At 40.1% G+C, this 24,751-nt stretch overlaps 1 protein-coding gene across 1 annotated transcript in view; it reads left to right on the top strand.

The window, feature by feature from the left end:
• Positions 1 to 24,751, top strand: part of HBS1L (HBS1 like translational GTPase) — a 66,769-nt gene that overhangs the window by 7,629 nt on the left and 34,389 nt on the right. The window contains exons 2-4 of the mRNA XM_066614842.1: positions 7,724 to 7,789; positions 8,443 to 8,577; positions 11,337 to 11,531. Coding sequence (XP_066470939.1) covers positions 7,724 to 7,789; positions 8,443 to 8,577; positions 11,337 to 11,531 — 396 coding nt within the window. The remainder of the gene's footprint in view (positions 1 to 7,723; positions 7,790 to 8,442; positions 8,578 to 11,336; positions 11,532 to 24,751) is intronic.

Raw genomic sequence — 24,751 nt, 5'->3', positions numbered from 1 at the left:
TTGAGATAATATAGTTAAGGCCTTCAATAGGATCCATATCTCCTTTAACTATGTCCCTATGCAAAGCCACAAAATTAGGACTGTCTAATAATTCCCTGATTGATAAATCAATAGTGCACTTTTGTTTCCCCACAACAATAGTCCTCTCAGCCCAATCAGTGGAAATAGAAGGCAGCTGAGGGATTACTGTAGATATAGAGACACACACTGGTAAATGATCACTATCAGGACGATCTAAGATGTCATAGTTCAGCTTAAAAGATAATAACCTGGTGGAACAAAAATATAATCAATGATACTTGCTGCCCTACTGTTTTTTAAGTAAGTAAAATAACCCTTTGAATTATCCAAAAAACTGCCATGAAGGCATGTTAACTGAAAAGATGACATTAACTCAACTAACCTTGTACCTCGTGAATTAGCCACCCTATCTAAAGAGGAGTGATCAGATAAAAAAGCTTCATTATGATCAAAATACTTTCTACTAATACCCAAACCTACTCTAGAATTAAAATCACCACATAAAATTATAGCGGCATTGGGGTATTGCGATTCACAATAATATATAACCTCCTCCAGTTCTTCCCAGAAGGAGGTAACACTCCCAATATTATTAGGTGGACAATATACATTAAGGCAAACCAATGCATTTAACTCAAAGCCCCAATTACCTATCAACAAAACAGATAAAATACAGTTGCTTTTGGACTGATAAATAACTTCTGCCACCACATCCAATTTGACAGAAACCATAATAACTAGACCTCCTCTTGCTCTTCCTTTTACATGCAACTTAAGGGCAGGAAGTAAAAAGGAGCTGTACCCTTGCAACAACATGGGAACAGCATCAAGCGTCCAGGTCTCCTGCAGACAAAGAAGGTGAAAAGATGAAAGAAATTTCAAAAAATCCTGATCATAACTCTTATTCTGCCAACCTGCAATATTCCAGGATAAAACAGAGAGTCATTCCAGGTCAAACTCTGCCCCTACCAAGGGATTAGATGGAGATAGAATAGGCTGTGATGAAGATTCCTGATCAACTTGCAGCATCATTTCGACAGGATTCCTATTGGAAGTTGACTTCAGCAACACCTTTTGTGTTACCTCTTTCATCGCAGCAGAAAACAAGGTTTCACCTGGTTTGGGAGAGGCCAAGTTGACTGATGGACTACATGATGTAAATGCTTATGAGTTGTTGGGAAAGCAATTAATTCATCAGAATGAGAGTCTGTAACAAAAAGGGTTTGTGGAATGTGTTGCACTGGTGACCTACAAAGCTCCGTCCTTAGCAATGGGGGATGAGTAAAAATACTGTTGGACTGTGGGCTGGACTCACCCAGCTCTAACTCCATATCCATAAGAACAGGACGAACAGCAGCATCAGACACCACAGGGCTCTTGGAGAGGGAAGCTGAATCAAGATCCATTTCACTTCCCAATTCCAACTCCATCCCAGGAACTGCTTGACTAGTGGAGAATTTTTTGAGTAGGTTTGTTAATCTGGCCTGTAAATAAACCAAGTCCTCCTCACCCAAGGATTGCCCAGTTGATTTCTCAACTGGAGGAGACTGAGAATCAGCTGGAGAATAATAATCATTAGTCCTAGACCTTACATTAACAGTCTGCCTTCCCTTATTTATACAAAGGGGCCGAATGTGCAAGTTTTGAAACATTCTATGTACTAAAATTTGAAATCTGTCCTTCAGGCTCTCAGCAGCTCGTAAAAGTAGCCCTGGAATCCTTCTAGTTTTAAAAGTTAGAGACAATCTCTTATATCCACAACAAGAGGGCAAAAAATAATGGCTTGTTAATTCTGAGGGATGAATAAATACCTTCAGCAGTTGAGATATAGCTCTAATTATCAACCGCTTACTCCTCCACCAAGCAGAGTCTGATACAGGAACAGAAAGCAAAACATAGTTTTGCTGTAAAATCAACTTCACTTTATCTTCCTCAGCTTCTGAAGAGGGGGTTAAACACGTTACTCCTGGTATTTCTTCATTTCCAACCCTGTGAGATCTTTTGTTAGAAACAGCCAAAGTCTGGGTTAGAGAGCCAATTGATGTTTCAATCGAATTCAAACGACCAAGAATATAAAAGAGGGTGTGACTAGATATCAAACAAGCCTCACTTAGTTGTTGGGTGAGTTGTACCATTTGTAATTGTAAGCATTTTTTGTCTCTAGCCAGAGGGTTTGTTCTTATTTTCTTCCTCTTATATATAGGCAGAGACCGTTTGATTTTCCGGGGAGGAGGGCTACCCGACACCACAGGACTATCATTAGTAATACACGCCGAGGCCTTCAAAGGGATATGCGTGCCAGCAGAAGGAGATGGTAGAAATTTTTCAATTGCTTCGACCTTTTATAAACACCCTCCTCCAACTTGATAGACTTTTCCGAAATCTCTTCTTACCTCTTTGTGGAAAGGCACTCCCAGCGAGCAAAGACATAATGACCAATCCAAGACGCAAAACAGCTCTGTTTACCCAATTAACAATCCACAACCATCCAGGCTTCAAAAGAAAACATATAAAAAGCTCTCAACCATAAAAACATAAAAAGTGGATCCAATATCGAACAGCTGATATGGGGGGGAAAGGCCCCACATTAGTAAACAACAGCTAAAATCATGTAGAGCTCTTCAGAGAAGCCTGCACCTGGTCGGCCATCTTCGTGCAGATCTCTAAGCAAATCTTTAAATAATGTGGTTTGCCTTTTTGGCTTTGCTGAAGAGGGTCAGATAAGAAGTAATCTTTACTTGGTTGATTTGGTCAACTGTAGTTTCAGGGCCAGTATTTGTCAAAATTCTGCAATTGGAAAATTCATGCTAATAAAGCAAATCATGATTACAGGTTGAGACTCATTACATAAGAACATAAGAACAGCCCCACTGGATCAGGCCATAGGCCCATCTAGTCCAGCTTCCTGTATCTCACAGCGGCCCACCAAATGCCCCAGGGAGCACACCAGATAACAAGAGACCTCATCCTGGTGCCCTCCCCCACATCTGGCATTCTGATTTAACCCATTTCTAAAATCAGGAGGTTGTGCATACACATCATGGCTTGTACCCCATAATGGATTTTTCCTCCAGAAACTTGTCCAATCCCCTTTTAAAGGCGTCTAGGCTAGACGCCAGCACCACATCCTGTGGCAAGGAGTTCCACAGACCGACCACACGCTGAGTAAAGAAATATTTTCTTTTGTCTGTCCTAACCCGCCCAACACTCAATTTTAGTGGATGTCCCCTGGTTCTGGTATTATGTGAGAGTGTAAAGAGCATCTCCCTATCCACTCTGTCCATTCCCTGCATAATTTTGTATGTCTCAATCATGTCCCCCCTCAAGTGTCTCTTTTCTAGGCTGAAGAGGCCCAAACGCCGTAGCCTTTCCTCATAAGGAAGGTGCCCCAGCCCCGTAATCATCTTAGTCGCTCTCTTTTGCACCTTTTCCATTTCCACTATGTCTTTTTTGAGATGCGGCAACCAGAACTGGACACAATACTCCAGGTGTGGCCTTACCATCGATTTGTACAACGGCATTATAATACTAGCCGTTTTGTTCTCAATACCCTTCCTAATGATCCCAAGCATAGAATTGGCCTTCTTCACTGCCGCCGCACATTGGGTCGACACTTTCATCGACCTGTCCACCACCACCCCAAGATCTCTCTCCTGATCTGTCACAGACAGCTCAGAACCCATCAGCCTATATCTAAAGTTTTGATTTTTTTGCCCCAATGTGCATGACTTTACACTTACTGACATTGAAGCGCATCTACCATTTTGCTGCCCATTCTGCCAGTCTGGAGAGATCCTTCTGGAGCTCCTCACAATCACTTCTGGTCTTTACCACTCGGAAAAGTTTGGTGTCGTCTGCAAACTTAGCCACCTCACTGCTCAACCCTGTCTCCAGGTCATTTATGAAGAGGTTGAAAAGCACCGGTCCCAGGACAGATCCTTGGGGCACACCGCTTTTCACCTCTCTCCATTGTGAAAATTGCCCATTGACACCCACTCTCTGCTTCCTGGCCTCCAACCAGTTTTCAATCCACGAGAGGACCTGTCCTCTAATTCCCTGACTGTGGAGTTTTTTCAGTAGCCTTTGGTGAGGGACCGTGTCAAACGCCTTCTGAAAGTCCAGATATATAATGTCCACGGGTTCTCCCGCATCCTCATGCCTGTTGACCTTTTCAAAGAATTCTATAAGGTTTGTGTGGCAAGACTTACCCTTACAGAAGCCATGCTGACTCTCCCTCAGCAAGGCCTGTTCGTCTATGTGTTTTGAGATCCTATCTTTGATGAGGCATTCCACCATCTTACCCAGTATGGATGTTAGGCTGACCGGCCTATAGTTTCCCGGGTCCCCCCTCTTTCCCTTTTTAAAAATAGGCGTGACATTTGCTATCCTCCAATCTTCTGGCACCGTGGCCGTTTTGAGGGACAAGTTGCATACCTTAGTCAAGAGATCTGCAACTTCATTCTTCAATTCCTTAATAACCCTTGGGTGGATGCCATCAGGGCCCGGTGACTTATTGATCTTTAATTTATCAATGAGGTCTGAAACATCTTCTCTTTTAACCTGTATCTGACTTAACTCCTCGGTTAGGAGGGGCCGTTCGGGCAGCGGTATCTGCCCGAGGTCTTCTGCCGTGAAGACAGATGCAAAGAACTCATTTAATTTCTCTGCCATCTCTAAGTCTCCTTTTATCTCCCCTTTCCCTCCCTCACCATCCAGAGGGCCAACCGCTTCTCTGGCGGGTTTCCTGCTTCTAACATATTTGAAGAAGCTTTTATTATTCCCCTTAATGTTGCTGGCCATGCGTTCCTCATAGTCTCGCTTGGCCTCCCCTATCACCTTCTTACATTTCTTTTGCCACAGTTTATGTTCCTTTTTATTCTCCTCATTAGGGCAAGACTTCCATTTATGGAAGGAAGCTTCCTTGCCCTTCACAGTCTCTCTAACTTGGCTGGTTAGCCATGCGGGCACCCTCCTGGATTTAGTGGAACCCTTCTTTCTTTGCGGTATACACCTCTGCTGGGCCTCTATTACTGTTGTTTTAAGCAGCCTCCATGCACTCTGGAGAGATTGGACTCTTTTTACCCTCCCTTTCAACCTCCTTCTAACCAGCCTCCTCATTTGAGGGAAGTCCGCCCGTCGGAAGTCAAGGGTTTTTGTTAGAGATTTGCCTGGTATTCTTCCCCCAACGTGCACGTCAAAATGGATCGCAGCATGATCACTGTTCCCCAATGGCTCAGTAACGTTTACATCTCTAACCAGGTCCTGCGTACCGCACAAAATTAAATCCAGAGTCACCTGTCCTCTGGTGGGCTCCGTGACTAGCTGATCTAAGCCACAGTCATTTAGCACGTCAAGAAATCCGGTTTCCTTATCGTGACCAGAACACAAATTGACCCAGTCAATATGAGGATAATTGAAGTCCCCCATGATTACAACCCTGTCCCTCCTTGTCACCTCCCTGATCTGTTTCCTCATTTCAAGGTCCCCATCCGATTTCTGGTCTGGAGGACGATAGCACGCCCCCAGTATTACATCGCTGCACAAGCCTGGTAATTTAACCCACAGAGATTCTACGGTGGAGTCGGACCCACCTTCAATCTCTATTATAATCTTCATTATTAGCGAGGGTTCCGTTCTTGAGACCTCTGTGATTAAAAAAAATTCGCGTAGATCTAAACTGGAACCGGAAATGACGTTTTTTGTAATTTTACGCAGATTGTGTAAATTTACGCAATTTGCGTAAGTGCATTCATAAGTTACGCAAATAACGTTAGATTCTACTATTTGGATACGCAAATTAACTAAGACATACGCAAAATAGCGCTGCAGCCTAAACCAATGTTTGGGCAGCTTATAGAAATTTGCATTTAAATAAAAACCACCCAGGACAAAGGAAGAGGACCACAGGCAGGTGTTTAAAATATGAACAGTTTAGTTTTACAGGTACTATACTATAAATACTGTACTGTAACATGCCTCATTAAAGTATGCAAACGGTTGCTAAATTTTTTTCCAATTTTGCGCCCAACCTCAGTTGAAGACATCCCACTTTTCGGCATGTCCAGGATTTTGATCTTCTCAGCACCTAACGCACCCTCTTCTCTGTACCCTTTGTGGTACTGGTACTGCTTTCAGCACTTGGTTGCTTTTTTGAAGCCATTTCTGTTCTTTCACATTGTGGGTTCTGCCTATCTCTACGCAAAATCACCAGCACAACACAGAAGAGTTGTGAATTGGTGGGTGGAGCTTTGTCTGTTTACCAAACTGCCTCCACCTTAGTGTTTGGGGACTACAATAACAGTGCAACCTTGTGCATGTCTACTCTGAAGTAAATGCCATTTTCTTCAATGGTGTTTATTCCCAGGAAAGTGTATAGCAGTGATTTTCAACCTTTCTCATCTCATGGCACACTGACGAGGTACTAAAATTGTCAAGGCATACCATCAGTTTTTGGACAACTGACAAGGCACACCTTGCTGTTGGTAGGGGGCTCATATCCCCAATGGTCCTATTAATAAATGACCCTCCACCAAACTCCTGCGGCACATCTAGGGACCATTTGCGGCCCACCAGTGTGCCACCACACTGGTTGAAAATGGCTGGTGTATAGGATTACAGGCTGCATCTGAACCTGCACCTTACTGTATGCAGAATTTTGTTCTGCTATTTAAAAATGCTCCTTATGGTGCTTGTGTACTGTAACTTTTTAAAAACATTTGGGGGGATGGGGTCTTCAACAGGGAAATGCTATGTGTTGATGCTTCATTTTTGGTGTTTGTGTAACTTTGAAAACTTTTTGGGGAACTTGCTTTGGGACTGCTTGATGGGAACTTTGTGGATTGGGGGTATTGCACCATACCTTATGCTGTGTGCAGCGCACAAGGCGGGTGCAATATTAATGAGCCTTTTCTACAGCTTTTTACGGGGCTTCTGTGGTGTTTACAGCCCCTGCGCCAGGCGCTCGCAATCAAAGAGTCAAAGAGCTGTAGAAAAGGCTCTTTACAGAGACTGTGTGCCATGATGGGGGCAAGGTCTATTGTGTTTGCTGTGCGAGGCGCATCCATGTTTTCACTCTTGGAGCTGCCTACAAATGGAGGCAATTGAGGCTTCCAACGTCTTAAGGTACAGTGTGTGATGTGAGTGACACTTAATTTTCCCCCCCACCCGAGACGCGTTGAGACAAAAATGTGGATAATTTGCGGTTAAATAGGTTACATCTGTACTTTCTTCAAATTGATGTCATTTTTTATTATAGCTTTGACTTGTACTTTCTGCACTGAAGTATTTGCTTCCATGAAGTCTTAAATTTTGTCCTCAAATTAACATTTGAAAATATTTTTTTTATTTTGTATAGATGGTTTTAATTGCATGCCTTGGTCTAAGTTGCTATTTGAAAATAATAAGGAAAGCACTAGTAAGTGGTAAGCAGTAGACATTGGGCTAACTTACTGAGCTAAAAGAGAAGTCTAAAGGTACTTGCTGTAGTTCTATCCTAGTTTAAGCTGAGTTAATTATTAAGAAAATAAGTAGACTATGGATAAGCCATAAACAGAAGAGATTGTATTTTCTTTTTCAGAATTCAAATGGTCTTAAATCAAAATTTATGGTTTTTTTAAAAATTAGAGACAATGTTTGGAGTAATATGAGAGAACTAATTGAAACTTCAGTAACATGAAGGTTAATTGTGTGCTTACTTCCTTAGACTTTGAAGAAGATGATCTTTATGGACAATCTGTAGAGGATGATTATTGCATTTCACCTTCAACCGGTTAGTTTAATATTTGAACACTATCATTTGGGATCCCATGTAAGCTGATTTCTTGGTAATGGAAAACCATCTGTACAAGAGCATTCTATTTTGAGCACAGTTGTCTAGCAAGAACTGGCCTGTATCAAAAAAGTTGTTCAGTGTAGTTTGGCAACACAAGGGTGGGAGGAGAATGGAAGCATGTCTTGCTAAAGTGATTCACCTATGATCATTTTCAGAGATTGAATCAGATACAATTCAGGTCTCATCTGATCTTCTTCCTGCTTCCTGAAGAACAGTTATTTGCAGTTTAGCTGTTTCCTACTCCTTGGTATCATTGATCTGATCATCTGAACTGTTTTTTATACCTGTTGTAATATAACTGTACTAAAAATAAGTTACCTTTAATACTTGATCTTTAAGTGAAGTAAATGACTAGTTTTCCAGCTTGGTGGAAATATGGATAAGAATAAAATGATAGAAAGTGGAATCAAACTTGCAAAACAGTCTAATGAACAGTTATAATAGTTGGCCACAAAGTTTAAAAATGAACGTTACTGAGGACGTTTTTTCAAGTGTCACAAATGATCAGAATTATGAAGCACAAAGAGGATTTGGGAGTTATACGATGGTGCTCAAACTCAAATGAAGGGTCTACTGTTGGTTTGTTATAGCTGCTCAATTTATCTATTCAAGACGGGATAATCCTTCAGGATTTGCTGAGACGTTAGATGAAGAATATGGCCATGAAGATACACAACAGAGCAATTATAACATCTCTAGTCACCAGCTAACTGGATCTGAAAAAGGTAATTATAGAAAAATAATCGATTTAAAGTCAATTCATATGTTTAAATCTTGTGTGTTCTTTAACTGGCTTGTAGAAGTAACGTGGATTGTATCCTGAGGGGTGTTCACAGAAGCAAATTTCTCTGTTGCCTTCTTGGTCACGGGATGCTTCAGAACAGGATTTTCTGGGGCATGGAGGGCTCCAGAGTTAGGAAAGATGGTGAGGTATCTTCCCCGCCCCTGCACAAAATAGAAGGGTTATTGAGATGCCATTAGAACATGTGTGTTTGAAAATAATAACAGTGCTTACATAATTTGTGTTGAAATTGTCAAATTTTAAATGAATGGGGCAGACCCTTGATAATTCCCAGAGTGGTGAAAATCTGTCCAGAGGGAGGAGGCCTTGCGTCACTCTTTTACTCTCCCTGACAGAAACAGCTCATCTCAACTTGTATGTATCTGATAGTGAACTCTTCTGAAAGCTGTCTGCATGAAGAGGCCTCCTGTATGGGACCTAAAGACCACTGTAGGCCAACATCTCTTTGCAAAATTCCATGTGGTCGGCCCATAGCAATTTGAACAGTGGTAGTTTCGTTTTCTGGTCAATTTGCACTGGTCCTGGAATGCACTGGTCCTGGAAGGCTACTGAGAGTGGGAGACACTTTAGAGCTTGTGCCAGCTGCAGTGATCCAAGACAACAGCATCTTTCTCTTCCACCTGCTGCTCTGCTCTTTCTTGTTCCTGTGTTTGTCTCCCCTGCAGCTGCTGTTTACCAACGACAGCTTTCCTCTTAGGGCAAGTTGCAGTTACTGGCATAGTTGTGATGGGGATTATAGGCAGGGACAAAGATGGAGTTACATTGGCTCATTTCATATGTAGTTTGACCTTAGAGGAGGGCTCTCGAAACCCTGGCCTGTGGGCCAGGTCCGGGGTTTGGAAAAAGCGTGACCCATGAGTGGCACTTAACGTTCTGCATCTGTGTGCCCAGATCAGCTTGAAAGAAATGCAGTGCTGCAGCAGAATGGTAAGCACTGCTCAGGATAGGGAGGGTTTTTTGGGGACACAGAGGTTTCCAATTTGGAGACTGATGCGACTGATGTGACTAAGATGATTAACTGGGCTGGGGCACCTTCCTTATGAGGAAAGGCTACAGCGTTTGGGCCTCTTCAGTCTAGAAAGGAGATGCCTGAGGGGGGACATGATTGAGACATACAAAATTATGCATGGGAAGGATAAAGTGGATAGAGAGATGCTCTTTATACTCTCACATAACACCAGAACCAGGGGACATCCACTAAATTTGAGTGTTGGGAGGGTTAGGACAGACAAAAGAAAATATTTCTTTACTCTGCGTGTGGTTAGTCTGTGGAACTCCTTGCCACAGGATGTGATGGCATCTGGCCTGGATGCCTTTAAAAGGGGACTGGAGAAGTTTCTGGAGGAAAAATCCATTATGGGTTACAAGCCATGATGTGTATGTGCAACCTCCTGATTTTAGAAATGGGCTATGTCAGAATGCCAGATGCAAGAGAGGGCACCAGGATGCAGGTCTCTTGTTATCTGGTGTGCTCCCTGGGGCATTTGGTGGGCCGCTGTGAGATAGAGGAAGCTGGACTAGCTGGGCCTATGGCCTGATCCAGTGGGGCTTTTCTTATGTTCTTATGCCTTGGTATACTGATTCAGCAGTATGATTGCTCACAAAAGCATCTATCCTAGCAGTTCCTAGACTGTGAGTCTGTGGCCCACCAATGGGTCACAACTAAATTTTTGGTGATTTGTGAAACTGATAGGATAGATTAGGCTATGTGCATCAAGGGTAGAATGATTGGTAATGCATAACTGTTTTTAAGGTGGGTCCCAATACTAAAAGTTTGGGTACCACTGCTCTATCCTATAGTCTTCCAACACTGTGTTCAGCATTTTGGTTCATCTGAGAGCTCTGTTTTGTCCTTTTCTCTAAGGCCAATGTCAGCTAACTTTGTATTCTTTCAGACTTGAATTTCACTGTACTTTGGTATGTAGTTTGTAAATTTTTGTGAGTCTTTAGAAAAGCAGTTTTGGAGAGCCTTTATAAAGGTAGTTTTAAGATCTAGTAAACCATTCGCAGTTCTGAGACACTTAAAGGCTTGTAATTAACAGATTCTTATTGACACATCACTTCAATGTTTGCATTTATGGATATCCATCTACTGAATCCTGAGACCTGAAAAATGCTGTTTTATCTTAGAAGTTTATTACAGTATTTGTAAATTCTTAAAATGTACTGTTAAATGAATAACACACCGACATATCAGGTTATGTGAATTATTTAATGCTGAATATGTTTTTCTTTGGATTGAATGCTGTTCATGTTAATAATTTATATGTTGCTAAATAGTCAACCTTTTACAAACGCCTCAAAATCTATAAAATTATTATGCTGCTTAGTAAATGCTGCTTATGCTTATGCTTAGTATTATGCTTATGCTTATGCTTAGTATTATGCTGCTTAGTATTATGTTGCTCTTAGTTGGTCAGGGAAGGGATGATGATCTTTGTTCATGGTTGAAGATGATGGTCATTTGATTAACAAACTAGAGAATCTCTTTGCAATTCTAATGCAACACTATATTATTATTATTTATTATTTATTCAATTTGTATTCTGTCTTTCTCCCCAAAGGGCACCCAAGGCGGCTAACAATAAAACATTAAAATAGAATAAATACAAGTAACTCTATACCTTTTATTTCAAGTTGTTTGAGAGGTCATGTAGTGAACAGGTTGTAATTTTCTTCTAGCTAAGTTTGATTCATGCCTTGAGCGTGTGAGAGAAGTGCTTGGGGAGTCTGTACCAGAGAAGGTGATGATAGAAACAGTCCTGGATACTAAATTTGATGTCCAGCAAGCTTTGGATTCTTTGCTTCTAAGAAACAACAAGCAAAACATGAAGACCAAGAATGAGGAAACTGTGATAGGAGGAAAGTCAATGAAAGGTATGTTTAATTTTCCTGCGATTTGTTAATGTGGCTTCTTTCAGAATGGAGCAGGCTATGTATGAGGCAGTATATGAATATTGGAATAAAATTTGCTCACATATTTGTGTGCTTTTTAAAGGAGCATTTTCCTCTCCCATTTACACATATTTTAAGTGGTGACATGCATACAAGAAACTCATAAAGGATGCTTAAGAATATAGTTAACATTTGCCTTGAATCTAGCTTTTGTGGGAACAGCGTGCCACTGTCTTAAGTGTTTTCTGTGAACACTGCTTTGTGATGAATTTGATCCTTAGTCTTCCAAAGATAATTGCTGCATTTTTAAAATATAACTAACAAACTTTATTTTGTATTAAATAACTTTAAAATCTTTAACAGCTAAGTGATTTAGTTGTCGTTTTAATTGTAATGTCAGACAATAACAATTCTTATGGCATGTTGTCCATTTTCAGTTAGCTAAGCTTCTGCTATGTAGAGGTGACTACCTATTAAACTGAATTCATAAACTTATGTTAGATGCATCTAGAGTTTGTGCATGTCTAAAAATAGTTTTAATAATGTTTGTTAATTAAATGCCTTTCCATGTTTTTTCTGATTTTGCTGTTGCCTTTCCTGCATTGCCACAAATTGCACTGTGTTTGCTGTGACCCTGCGTCTGTCTTGGAATTGTTGGCTCTTGTAAGGTAAGGCTTATTTTACTCAGAAACATTTTCTGATGTTAACAACTTGATTAACTCAGTGGAAAACACGTCTGATTCTGGTAGCTCCTGCTTTGGTTTGGGTGTCCCTGCTGTCGAATTTGAATCTCCTTTTAACTCTTCAGCTTTAAGTGACACAGTTTTCTTCAGGCCTAAGTGTACCAGTATACCTTCAATCAAAAAAAGAACCTTAAATTCTTCTTGTAAATCCATGGGAGCTCTTTCTCTACCATTCAGTGACAATGGTGATGAGAAATCATTTTCTAAACCAATAAGCAGGGAGGTGACACTTCCATTAAAAGGCAACACCAATGCAACAAGATCTTGCAGTGAATGTGATGCATGCTTTAGTTTAGCTGCTGAATTGCTGAAAGGAAGTCCATCAGAAAAGCCCTCTTGCGATCATTCTGAACTGAAAGGAGTTCAGGATTTGAAGGTTTTGCTAAGACTTAGTGAAACAGGTGACTCATCAGATGCCGGAGGTTGTGCATCAGTGGTTTTCCAGAAAAATTCAGAAAACGATAGCAAAGGCTGTTTGGACAATCCTTCTGGCCTAGTAAATGCCTTTGGTAATTTGATGGTAGATAAAAAGATGAATCAAAATCTTAGTAAAAAGGTTGAACTCTGTGGAAACGTCCCTTCATTTTTTCAAAATAAGGGCCATTTCCCTGGAAACCATAGCTGCTCTTCAGCAGTTGATATCTCAGTATTGTCTGAAAGTCCATCTCTGGCTGATCTTCTCCAGGAACATCAAGAAAATGAACAAGGCTTGCCCCTAAGGAAGACTTGCCCCTTGTCTGTCCTTTGTAACCAGCCATCTGTAGAATTTGCAGATACTGAATTAGGACTTCCACCATTGTCACAACTGGCCAGCCAACCTCAACCTTCATCTGGGATGACAGAACTCTCAGGATCTTTATCTTCACTTACTTTTTTTCGGTCTTCTCCTGTAAAAGAGCTTGAAAATCTGTCGCTTTCAGATTTAATTGCAAAATCTATTGAATTGGAGAAGCCTACATCAACATGCAGCCATTCTGAGTTTCACTTAGCTAAAACTTTGCCACCTTCAGTTTTGAATCCAGATATTGATCTAAGTGTTCTTATTAAAAAAACAACATTATCTCCAGAACCTGTAGAAGTCCAGACCAACAACCTATTTCCAGAAATTGAATATTTATTTTCAAAGCAGAGGCAGCAGCTATTTGTAGCTAAAAGAAGCAAGAAAAGCAAGAAGAGATTGAGATCACACTTATTAGAAGACGCTGTTTCATGGACAAAAGGCCTGTCTGCAAGACCTTCAGCCTTTGCTGTAACTTTATGCCTTCGTTACCCCCCAAAGAGATGTAAGCGCCAAGCTGTTAATCTTCATACAGCTTTCTCGTATAACAGGCAAATACAAGAAGTAAAAATTAATGAAATTGGTCCCTTATTGGCAATATCTCCATTTGACTTCAAATCACCGTCTCCTGATGACATTGTTAAGGCAGGCCAAAAGAAAGCCTTTGCCAGATAACACTGAAAAGAACCAGCGTCAACTCTTTTTTAAATTAAAAAAGATTTTTTACAGGGTAAAACTTGGGATTTGAGGTTTCTTAAATGCGCAGTCAATTCTCAGTTTATATTGCTTAAGAAATCTTTGTAGTAAAGTTTTAAATGTATGCACTGAATTCTAGTTATCTTTATTTTTTTACTCATTAATTTTACTCTTAACCTTTAATAACTGTGCTGTGGAATAACATATACGGGTGTGGAATCTTTCCAAATAATTGAATTGAAAATGTGCTTAAAGACTGTACAAGCTCTAGTATAAAGGGCAATTTTAAGTTATATTTCAGGTTTATTGTTTTAAAATACACTGGGAACATTCTTGAACATATATGTATACTGCTGTGAATTTGCCATAATGTATATTACATTTTTAAAGGCTAAAGCATTCGATAAACCACTTTTATTATAGCCATCTTATGGCATGATAGAACTTTATTTTTTACCTTTCCCTATTTTGGAAAAGAGATGGTGTGAAAGTTCACAGTTTTTCTTTTGGAAGCTATCTCTTCCCCTTGATAAAAATAATTTAATTTATGCATTGAATCATGATGTTAAGTGATTTGTACACGTGTATTACTTGTTCAGAAATACAGACTGAGGTTTCTTAGTAAATGGCAGTTTTCACATGAATTTTTTTTCCCTTAACACAAATTTAGAATGATTTTTCTTTACTCTTTGGTCACTTCTTTACTTTTCTGACATGTGGTCACTTCACATGTCAAGCAGCAAGTTGCATGTGTACCCATGGCAAAGAACCATAGTTCTGACTTGTGTGTGTGTATGTATATATCATACATGCAGTCACCTACAAATGTTGAAAGGTACATTTGAAACATTCTAATGTACTTGTTTAAAAAAAAAAATCTGTTAAGTGGTTCTTATAGATTGCAGGCTAACCAAAAAGCCTATTGTAGATCTTTATGTTCTGTGTCTCTCTGGTCAAGAAGAACATAACCAGCAACAAAAATAGTTTTGCTTTGTTATACTATACTGTACGCTATACAGTTTGTTTACTTTATGTTGTTGAAACATATTTTATTTTGAGCACCTAGATCTAAGTTATGTGATAGTAATTTTAGTCTATTAGCTTTCACTTCTTGTGCTTTCCATATTTTTTGTTTTTATAAGTATTGAGTGCACGCACATTCACTCTGTTCTATAGTATCAGTATTTTCAACAGAGTATAACATTACTATATTTTCAGAACAATTGAGGTGAGGGTATTCAACTTTATACTAATTTAATAAGGCAACTATTATGTAGTTGGTAATACATGTTCTAGGAAAATGTTTTACTACACTTAAAGCAAAAAGTCATGTCATTGTATAGAGTGATTCTGATATGTAACTTACATTTGTTGAATACATTCTACTGCATTTGGATACAGGTTGAATTGTTTGTGATTTGACAGTTGTCACAATTGGGGACACAATTGTTGTTGTCACAGTTGGGGAATTTTCTGATGACAAGAATTGAATCTTTTGTTTATTCCTGCTTAGTTGAATATTTTTTTTTTGTTCCAGTCACTTTTGGTAATTTTCTTCCAAATAGCCTGTGGGGTGCCAGTCTCAGTTGCAACTATACCTGTTTGCAAGTACAGGTTTCAAGACTACAGTTCTTTTATAGAGCTGCTGTTAACCTTTTGGGGGGGTCACAGAGCCCCTCCCAGAAAAATGCACATAAACCCAAAAATTATTTTTGTGCCTGGTTCTGGATCCCTAAAATCCATCCATGATTAAGCACCCCTTTATATAGACATTCTCTAAAGAAGGTGGTGAGTGGAAAACGCAGCTCTGACATGTGAGTGGAAGAGCATAGTGATTGGTGATCAGTAGTTTAGGGCGGCCCACAAGGTAAATAATAGTCCATCAGTAGTCCATTGTCCATGATAAATATGTGGCTTTAGTATATGGGGTATCTGTTCAGATAGAACTTAATTGAATAATGGTAAACATACAGCACAAACAAATATACAGTTTAAATAAAGTGGCTTGATACAGCATTTCTTAAAAAGATGTAGATGTATATATTTGTTATAAGAAAAATGTTTGACCAAAGATAAAATGTTATATTTATGACTGTGTCTTTGCTTCTTTGAATTTTGTGACATATTCAAATTAGAAAATATTTCTGATTGACGTTAAATACTGTTCTGATATTTAAGGTGTGATCTATCATTCTGCAGGAACCGATACCCATGGGAATGGAATGACATTGGGCTTAGTGCAGCAGTTTTCAAACTCTCAGGGAGAGTTTGGACCTCAGTAAGTTCTTGCAGGGTCAGGGGGTAGGCAGCAACATGATCCCCAGGATTGCATTGCTAAGGGGGCTGTAAGGACTGGGATGCACTCACCAGTCCCTGCAGCAGCCTGTTGGGGGTGCAAGAAGCTCTGCGCAACCTTCTGCAGGGCTCCCTGCAGCTTAAAAAGTGAAGCCATTGTGCTCCATTTCTGCAAAACTGGAAGTGGATTGTGATCGCTGTACTTTCCCTTTTTAAGCTGTAGGAAGCCCTGCAGATACTTGCACAGGGCTCCCTGCACCCCTGAGAGGCTGCTACAGGAACTGGTGAGTGCATCCCAGTCCCTGCAGCCACCTTAGTGACGTGATCCGGGGGATCGTGTTGCTGCCTCCCCCCTGCCCCCACCCCTTAAGGGGAAAGTGGCCAGGGCGCTCTGGCTGGGGTATTGCGACACCCCAGTTTGAAAAGCCCTGGCTTAGTAGGTCTTTCTCCTGCCCTTCGGCATATGCAACAAACTGCAGCATGCTGGCCATTAGTTACAAGGCAAAGCAAGTGCACTTATCCTGTGTAGTGATCCAGCTTTTCTTTTCCAAAACTCTATCATGAAAGTTAACACTGTAGTAACTTGCACTGCAGGACTTTAGAAAGAAGGTTAGGTGGACTGCTATGTAAGAGAGTACATTATCTCCAGATAATGGTTAGAATTCTGCATTTGTATTCAGTAAGGTCTGTGTGGGGTGGTGAAAGTGCATTCTTGCAGGGATCTTGAATGGATGATGCCTTTACATTCAAGTGATACTTTATTGCTTTGATGCCAGCCAGTGTGTTGCATGTGTATACGGTGCAATTTTATTAACAGTACTGTATATATTTTGAAATTGAGTTTGAAAACAAATCTTTTATATTTTGGTACCTACCTGGGCTCCTACTGAATATGATCATCAAAATATGTACATTTAATCATAGTATTGTGGCGTTGGCCTCTTTGTTACATTAATTTCTTCATGCATGTATATAAAATTCAGCATTTTAAAGTAAAACTGGCTTGTAAGTTTTTTATGAAATACATTCATAATAAAATTCAGGATTAATTCATCAATGCATGTTTGCTTTATACATATTAACCTTGTACTGATGGTATCTCCCACTGGTATAATAAGGTCTCTAAAAGCAGTTTTTAGCTCATCTTCAGTGCTAAAAACCTTAAGATTGTGTTAATTCTTCTCCATCCAGTCTTGGTGGGAATGAATGGACATTGCAGTTTTGAATTTTCAGTTTCTAGGCATTTAACAGTGGTCTGTTAGCAACTATTATCTTTAGACCAGTGATTCTCAAACTTTTAGCACCAGGATCCACTTTTTAAAATGTGAATCTGTCGGGACTGATCTGTCGGGTCATGGAAGTGAAGTTATGACTGGAAGTGACATCATCAAGCAGGAAAATTTTTAACAATCCTAGGCTGCAATCCTATCCACACTTACCCAGGAGTAAGTCCCATTGACTATCATTGTTAAAACTATATACATAGTAGTCTGTTAAAAGTATAGGTGTGTAACATTTCCCCAAATGCAGTCACATGCCATGGTAGCATCAAGTCTAATATATTAAAAATAAAATATTAAAATGAATGGAGACCCACCTAAAATTGGCTCACGTCCCACCTAGTGGGTCCCAACCCACAGTTTGAGAAACACTGCATTAGACAAATAGTTCTTGTTGAACATATACTGATTATTCATAAGGTATAACAGAACTTGTGCTAGATTTTAGTAACTTGAAATAAATTCCAAGAATGCCCTATATATTCAAAACATGATGAATAGTTTGACTGTTTTTTGGGTTTCTTTGTTCATGTCAGAAGCACCTACAGAATTGTAAGTTTATACATATAAAACAACAATATACACAAAAGGTTAAAACTAGATATCATTCGCCCATTACTGGGCCACTTCAGCAGCATTCCCCCTTGCCAATGCAAGATCTTCCTCTACATATCAAGGGGAACTGCATGCACTGTAACATATGTGGGGTGGTTTGTTCTCCACATTCACACAGAGTGTCTTCTGTGGGGGAAACTCCATTTCCTCAAATTATCCTTTGATCTTCCTACCCCAGCATGCAATCTTTTTAAAGATTTCCATACCATCCAGGGTTGTTCTTGGCCAGGTGGCGGGCAGGCATAGGTTTGTGCCCTTTCACTTGGCAGCTCCTTCTTCACTTTCCATAATTCCAGAGCAGTTTGCGGCCACTGGTTGTTGGGGGAGCCACAGTCTGAAGGAGGCTATTCCTCAATCTCAACCATGGGTGTTGATGGCCATATAGTGGATGTGTTTCTAAGGACTCTGTTTTAACCCTCTCTTTCTGCTCCATACTTTCCTGATGAGATTTAGGAGGGGGAAAGCCATTAGTGGGTGCCCTGTGCACCCATTAAATGCTTACTGAGTGAAAATGTTTTTGTTTTGCAGAATTGCTATAAGGATACAAGCTCCTCCTGGCAGCCTGAACGCTTGAAAAAACTAGATTGAGGTTAACAGAAAGCAGCTAACTTCTGCTTCCTTTGATCCTTGAACTAGTCTTTTCAAGCATTTGGAAACCAGGAGGCAGGCTGTGCATTGCTATAAGCTTGTAAGCGTACAGCAACCCTGTAAAGCAAGAACGCTTTTACTCAGTAAGCAATCACAATAATGGGTCCCCTGTATCCATGGGATGTCTCTGAACAGATCCCCTGTGGATACAGGGGCACGCCTATACACCTGCTTTGTTTTTCTTTATGGGCAGCTGAAGAATGAAGTCCAATTCTGATATCACGCAATGTCAGGGTTCAATCCTGTTTTTGTGTAGTGTCCTCTAGAGTTGGGCATGTGTGCTCCCACTTCAATGTGTGAAAGAATGACGATTCCTGTTCTCGTTTAGAACTACCCAAGATCAGCTGTGATGTCTGGTTCAATCCCAGCTTTAGATTCTTTATTCAGTTGTGTGCCACTTAACGATGGGGATTGGAACCGTCATCCAGCAGCACTTGACACAATCTGAACCCTCTGCAGGGAAGGAGATGCTCCACTCCCCTCATTTTCGGAGGGTTGTCTGAGACTCTGCAAGGCTTAGATGGAAGGAAATTGCGTCTCTCATGTGACTTCTGGTTTCATGGAGGAAGTTGGAAATTGTGTGACAGACGTGATTTCCCTCAGTCTGAGCCTTGCAGAGATGAGGGGGAGCCAAGTGCCTCTCGCATTCGGAGTGTGGGGTTGTATGCCCTCAATGACCACATGTGGTCATTGCGTATGCTATCCCGGCGTTAGCAGGAACATTGCTAAGCGGTGCACACCTGTAGCTGAAAATTTTGGCTAGAATAAACCAGAATTTGCTGATTTGAACATCATGCCCAATCCTGGCATGTTTAAACCAGAATAGGAAGTAGAAACATTCTCCCCCTCAAACATGTACCTGTTCATAAAGTAGAGAACATTGTGCAAAGCCAGGATTCATTTCTGTTTCACATATCTGAACCAGGCCGGTGATAGATCCATACCAAAATGAATCAGTTTCCATTTCTTAAGTTAAATCTGGAAAACTTGTTTAGCTGTATCCTGTGGCATTGAATATCAGGTTTTTTTTTAGATTAAGTGTGCTGTAACCAAAGATGTTAGCAAAGCTTTGCTATCTTGAGATCTAGAAAGAGGCAGAAGAGGTGTTCATGTGACTCAACTTTTGAGTGGACCTGCTAAAAAAGTTATTCTTCTTCCTTGCTAGGTCAGATACATCTCCACTCTGTTTTTGGTTCATCAGATTTTCCCACTTTGTTGCCACTTGCTTAACATTCTAGCTCTCCTACTACAGTTTGTCTTGTACTTTTTTGAGTATGGCTATTAAATTATAATACTTAAGTATGATCGGTTTTCGGGCCCAATCCTGAACAGTGTGCGCTGGCTCACTACTGGCGCGCACTGTCGCAAATGTGCCTCCTACCAGCGGGCAAGCATTGGCGGTAGCCCAGCACTGACTGGCCGCCGGAGCTCCACCACATGGACTGCACTGGAGAGGTAAGTGGAGGTGTGGGGGAGAGCAGGGAGGAGGTGTCCTGGGTGGAGGGGGAGAGGCAGGACGATTCAGAGTCTCCATGTTGGGCTTGCCCCCCTACATGGAAGCTCTTGATTCACCGCCAACCTTTGGGTTGGCGGTGAATTGAGTAGTCAAACGGCTACTAATTTTACTCAGGGGAAGAGGACGAAAGTCTCCTTCTCCCGAGGAGCCATCGGCAGCTGCCTGGACCACGTAGAATGCGGCAGCAGCCATTTTCAGTGCCGCTGCAGCCCTGTACCCCTGGCGACTCAGGATTGGGCTGGTAGTCATCCTTTATTACTTGGGGAAAATGCAGCTGTCCTACGGTGAAAGTAGTAATACTGCATGCAGTGCTGAACTGCTGCATGAAAATTCCAAGGTGCTGCAGAAAGAAGTGTAGTTCCAAATGCTATCGTACTATATCTTTGTTCCAGTTCACATCTGATCACTGGCATAATGTTTATTGGTCATTGTTTGCATTGTTAGCATAACCTAAGCATTTATTTTCTGGGAACAAATTGAGTGATATGGTCTTGGAATTGAAACATAAGATTGTACCTGGAAATGGCATTTCTGGGATGAATTCCACATTCCCCTCGTCACTTAAAATAGTTTACTGAGTGGATGGTGGATATCATGTGAAGAATCACCTTGAAATAACTGTCAACTTTGAATGGGAGTCCTGTTTCTTTTCCTGGCATGTAAATTTCAAACTACAGCTTCTCGTTAGGGAAACAAAGGTAACTGTGAATTAGCTAACGGGTTCTTCCATTCGCATGGTGGGTTGGGGGGAGGAAGGGAATGTGTGGACACAGAAGTCCATTCTGCCACTTTTGTGATTGGGAACAAAAATCAGCTTCAAGAGAATTAAAAGTTCCGTCCTTATAACTGCAGAGGGGCTCTTGAATGCATATGGGCAATACCTAACGAAATCTTGAGATGTGACTGATGTAATTTTCAGTACCTGAGGCTTCTGTGCCCTTTTGTGGTTCTTCCCCCTTTCATGATAAACAAGACTCTAAACAAATTATGCAAATCTGATCAGTTTAAATTATCATAATGTAATTGTTTGGAGAATTTGGATTGTCTGGGTGCAGTGAATAAATTTTTGTTTAAAGCAGAGTTCATAGAGCTCCTGTTAGAGTCCCTTTGGGCAATTTTTGTATTTTATCTTTTCTATATTACACTGCTTCAGTGAAGGCTTCTGTAGTGACAGGTTGCCACACGTGTGAAAAAAGAGATCCTTATTAGAAATGGGTAAAAAGCTTAACTGCTTAAAATAATGTTACTTGTTTTAGGGCATTAATAATGTAGTGTAGCAAGCAGAACCTTTGACTTCTGTGTGAGAATCTCTCTTGGGGGAACTTTTGGCAGGATTTACAGAATCTGCCCAATACAGCTGTGTGTGGGCTTTAAAAAGGAAGTGGCTTGTGTCAAGCAGTGAGAAACAAAAATGTTTTGAGGTTCACTTTGTATACACCTACACTGGAAAAAATGACACTCCCAAGACTTTTTCCCTGAGATGTTCTTATTTCAGTCTTATAGCTAGCATAGGGTATTTTGAAGGAACAACACTAGACTAAACTAGGACAGGAAGTCTGTCCTATGTGCATATCAACAGAAAATAAAGGAAATTTGCTATTAAGTGTGACTGAATAAGGAACCAATGCTTAGTGTTATATTCTGTAATAAAGTTCAACAGTTCCTTTTTAAAAAAATTCTATTTAGTTTTGAAAAAATATTTAGGGTTTTTTAAATGTGCCATTCATTATAGTCAACACACATAAACAAATTTCAATGACAAAATTAATTTTTTGTCCTACCTCAGGGTCTGTAGTAGGTTATGATACTCAACGCCAAAAGGCAAAATAATGGTCCTTTGCCCCCTGGAGCCTGTAGAACACAGGAAGTGACTTTTATTGTTTCTGTCACATATGATCGTTTATGTGGGGTGATTTTGTATTATTGTTGCAGAAGCCTTGTGGGCCACCAAGTAAAACTTGACGAGTGATTTGGCCATGTCCTTCCAATGAACTTCATGACTGAACAGGGATTTAAACTTGGATTTTCTAATGTCAGGCTGCGTATTCTAGCCACTGCTTCATTTTACTGGCTTCATAACAGGATTTAACATTTGTTTGTTTTTGAAATGCAGAATATACACAGCTATATTTGCTACTCTATGCTGTTGCCTTTTTGTTGAAGCCTTCCGACTCATACCACTTTAATATTATTTGATAAAAATCCTGAATTATCCCTCTATTAAACACTATAAAGGCTCATCTAAAGTTTATAGTTACCATTTGTTTCCTAAAAATAGTAGCCTGACTAGCATTAGCAGCACTTTCCATGAGTGGAAGGACCATTCCTCTTGTGTGAGCAGAAGACTGCTTCTTGTCTTGAAGGGAGCTCCTGATGGCAGTAGCACTAGGGGAGATGCTTCTTTGAACATTTAAACTTTAGAAATAAACAGCACTTTTAAAGGAAATATTTTTAAAGAATTTTCAGCATATTGAAAGCAAACCCTTTTACATCAGAACAGACCTAAGGATGTATTCAGAATTGTTTCATATTCCCACTAAGGTGTTTTTTTTTAGAGATATAAGGAATAAATACCACTAGGTAGATGGGACTCGTTAGCCTGGGAAGGCAGCTCATCTGAGAGAAGGAAAACAATTACCATATTACTTCTGTTGGTATCTTGAGAGCTCTTGCCAATTCTATCTGCCAAGTCAACACCCAGTATTCTCATCTCTGTCATTTTAGATTCAACTTCTACATTGTTACCTAGTTTCTTAAACTTTCAGTAAATTCAGCATATTTTTTTCTAGGTTAAACATAACCAAAGACTTAGGTAGTTTAGTATTTCCAAATGATTCCTGTTAACTCTCTGTTTCAATCTTGTCTTGTTTTTTTCCATTAATAGGGAAAAAGTTGGTTCCATTTTTTTAGTATGCAAGAATAGTTACAGATTAGCAATTTTAATACTACCCCATAATCTTAAAAATGTATCAAGTCTTATTTTAGACTTTTAGACAAAGAATATTTTAGTGTTTGCCTATGGTAAAGTACAGAGTATGCTGCTGCAACTTAGATCTTGAGGTTTGTGATGGCTGTCAGTGATGGGTTTGTGCTTAGGAGCAGCTGTGGACAGAGGCCATAGCTCAGTGAGCACACAGTTTGCATGCAAAAGGTTCCTTTTTCAGTCTCAGGTTACAGGTCAGCAAGACTGGGTGAGGCTGGTGCCAGTCGGAGACAAGAGACCACTAACTGAACAGTTTGAGCATGTGCATGGAACCTGTCTAGGAACTGAAAAAGTTGCCTATGCTTCCCTTGAGATTTCAGTTCACGTTTATTCTGACTGGTATTTTAAGTTGCAACAAATGTAAAAAAGGGATTAAATGGTTTATATAAAAATGGGGTCTACTGTTCCTTAACACTTTGCCATTTTCTAGTTTGCATTTTCTTTAAAACTGCTGTATTGAGAGCCATATCAAACTACATAGTGAAAAAAATTGGGGAGGGGACCTTGAAACTAGAGAAGAAGTTACAACATTCATTTTGTAATGTGAGATGTGCCGTTCTAACTTGTGGATAATCTGAAGACAGAAATGGGGTTTAACTTCTAGATGCATGTAATTCTGGTCAGTTGTTAGTTTCCATTGAAAAGTAGACCTCTGAAGGAATACCAAAAATTGTGTGTTACTTTTATTTAAAACTCCTTGGAGTAATTCTGGTTGACAGAGGATAACCTCGTATTTTCTCTGAGGTGATGGCTATGCTGTTTAATTGGATCCTGGTCCCCAAGTCTAACTGAGCTACAAACGACACTCCTAATTATTAAATTTATAGCGTGCTTTTCACTTTGGGTCCTCAAAGTGGTTTATGACATTTTAAAGGAACTTTAGGTACTTGCATCTTTCCTGTTCCCTTTCCCCCCAATTTCCAAGAATTTAGCCCTCACTATGGGCAGTGAGTCCTCCCCTATCATTTTTGTAATTGGTCAACCTCTGCTTCAAAGTACTTTCCCCGAACATAGGTGAATGATCCCAGTTGGTCCACACGCTTAGAGGTACAGCAATACCTCAACTTCAATCCACTTGACTTTCATTGTCTTGCTTTTAGCTGTTTTCATTAACTACTGTACATTTCAAATTTCGTCCACGTGCTTTCCTCTTCATCCAACCTTTCTCGACATTCTTATGTATGTTTTTCTTTTATTTCTGCTTAGGTCTTGCACACATTTGCATGTGTTATATAGTTATTTATGTTTTGACAGCCAAAATAAATTTGCAAGGTAAATATGGCTATTCTTTGACATTCATCCATTTTTGGTTTTCATCCATGCTCTGGTTTCTAACCAGAATAAAATCGCGAGGTATTGCTGTATTGTTCTTTTGCAGTTGCCTGAATTCTCTTGGCCCCTGGAACTGCAGAGCGCTCTTACTATCCCCAAAACCAAAGTGGGGAGGAGGCAATTACAAGGACTAAGTCATGAGACCTTAAATTTGTCTCCATTGATACAATCTAACTTTCTACATTTCCTTTCCGTGGTAGGTTCGACTGAGCTCTGTGGAACTTGCTTACCAATAAAAATTCAGATTTTCCTTTTTTTTTTTAAAAAAAAAGGTCAGGTGGCTCATGGATATGACGGTTTATAGATGGATAGAAGA

The sequence above is a fragment of the Tiliqua scincoides genome, chromosome 1 (assembly GCF_035046505.1).
Source record: "Tiliqua scincoides isolate rTilSci1 chromosome 1, rTilSci1.hap2, whole genome shotgun sequence".
Classification (NCBI taxonomy): domain Eukaryota; kingdom Metazoa; phylum Chordata; class Lepidosauria; order Squamata; family Scincidae; genus Tiliqua; species Tiliqua scincoides.
This window is presented reverse-complemented; position numbering and strand designations above follow the sequence as displayed.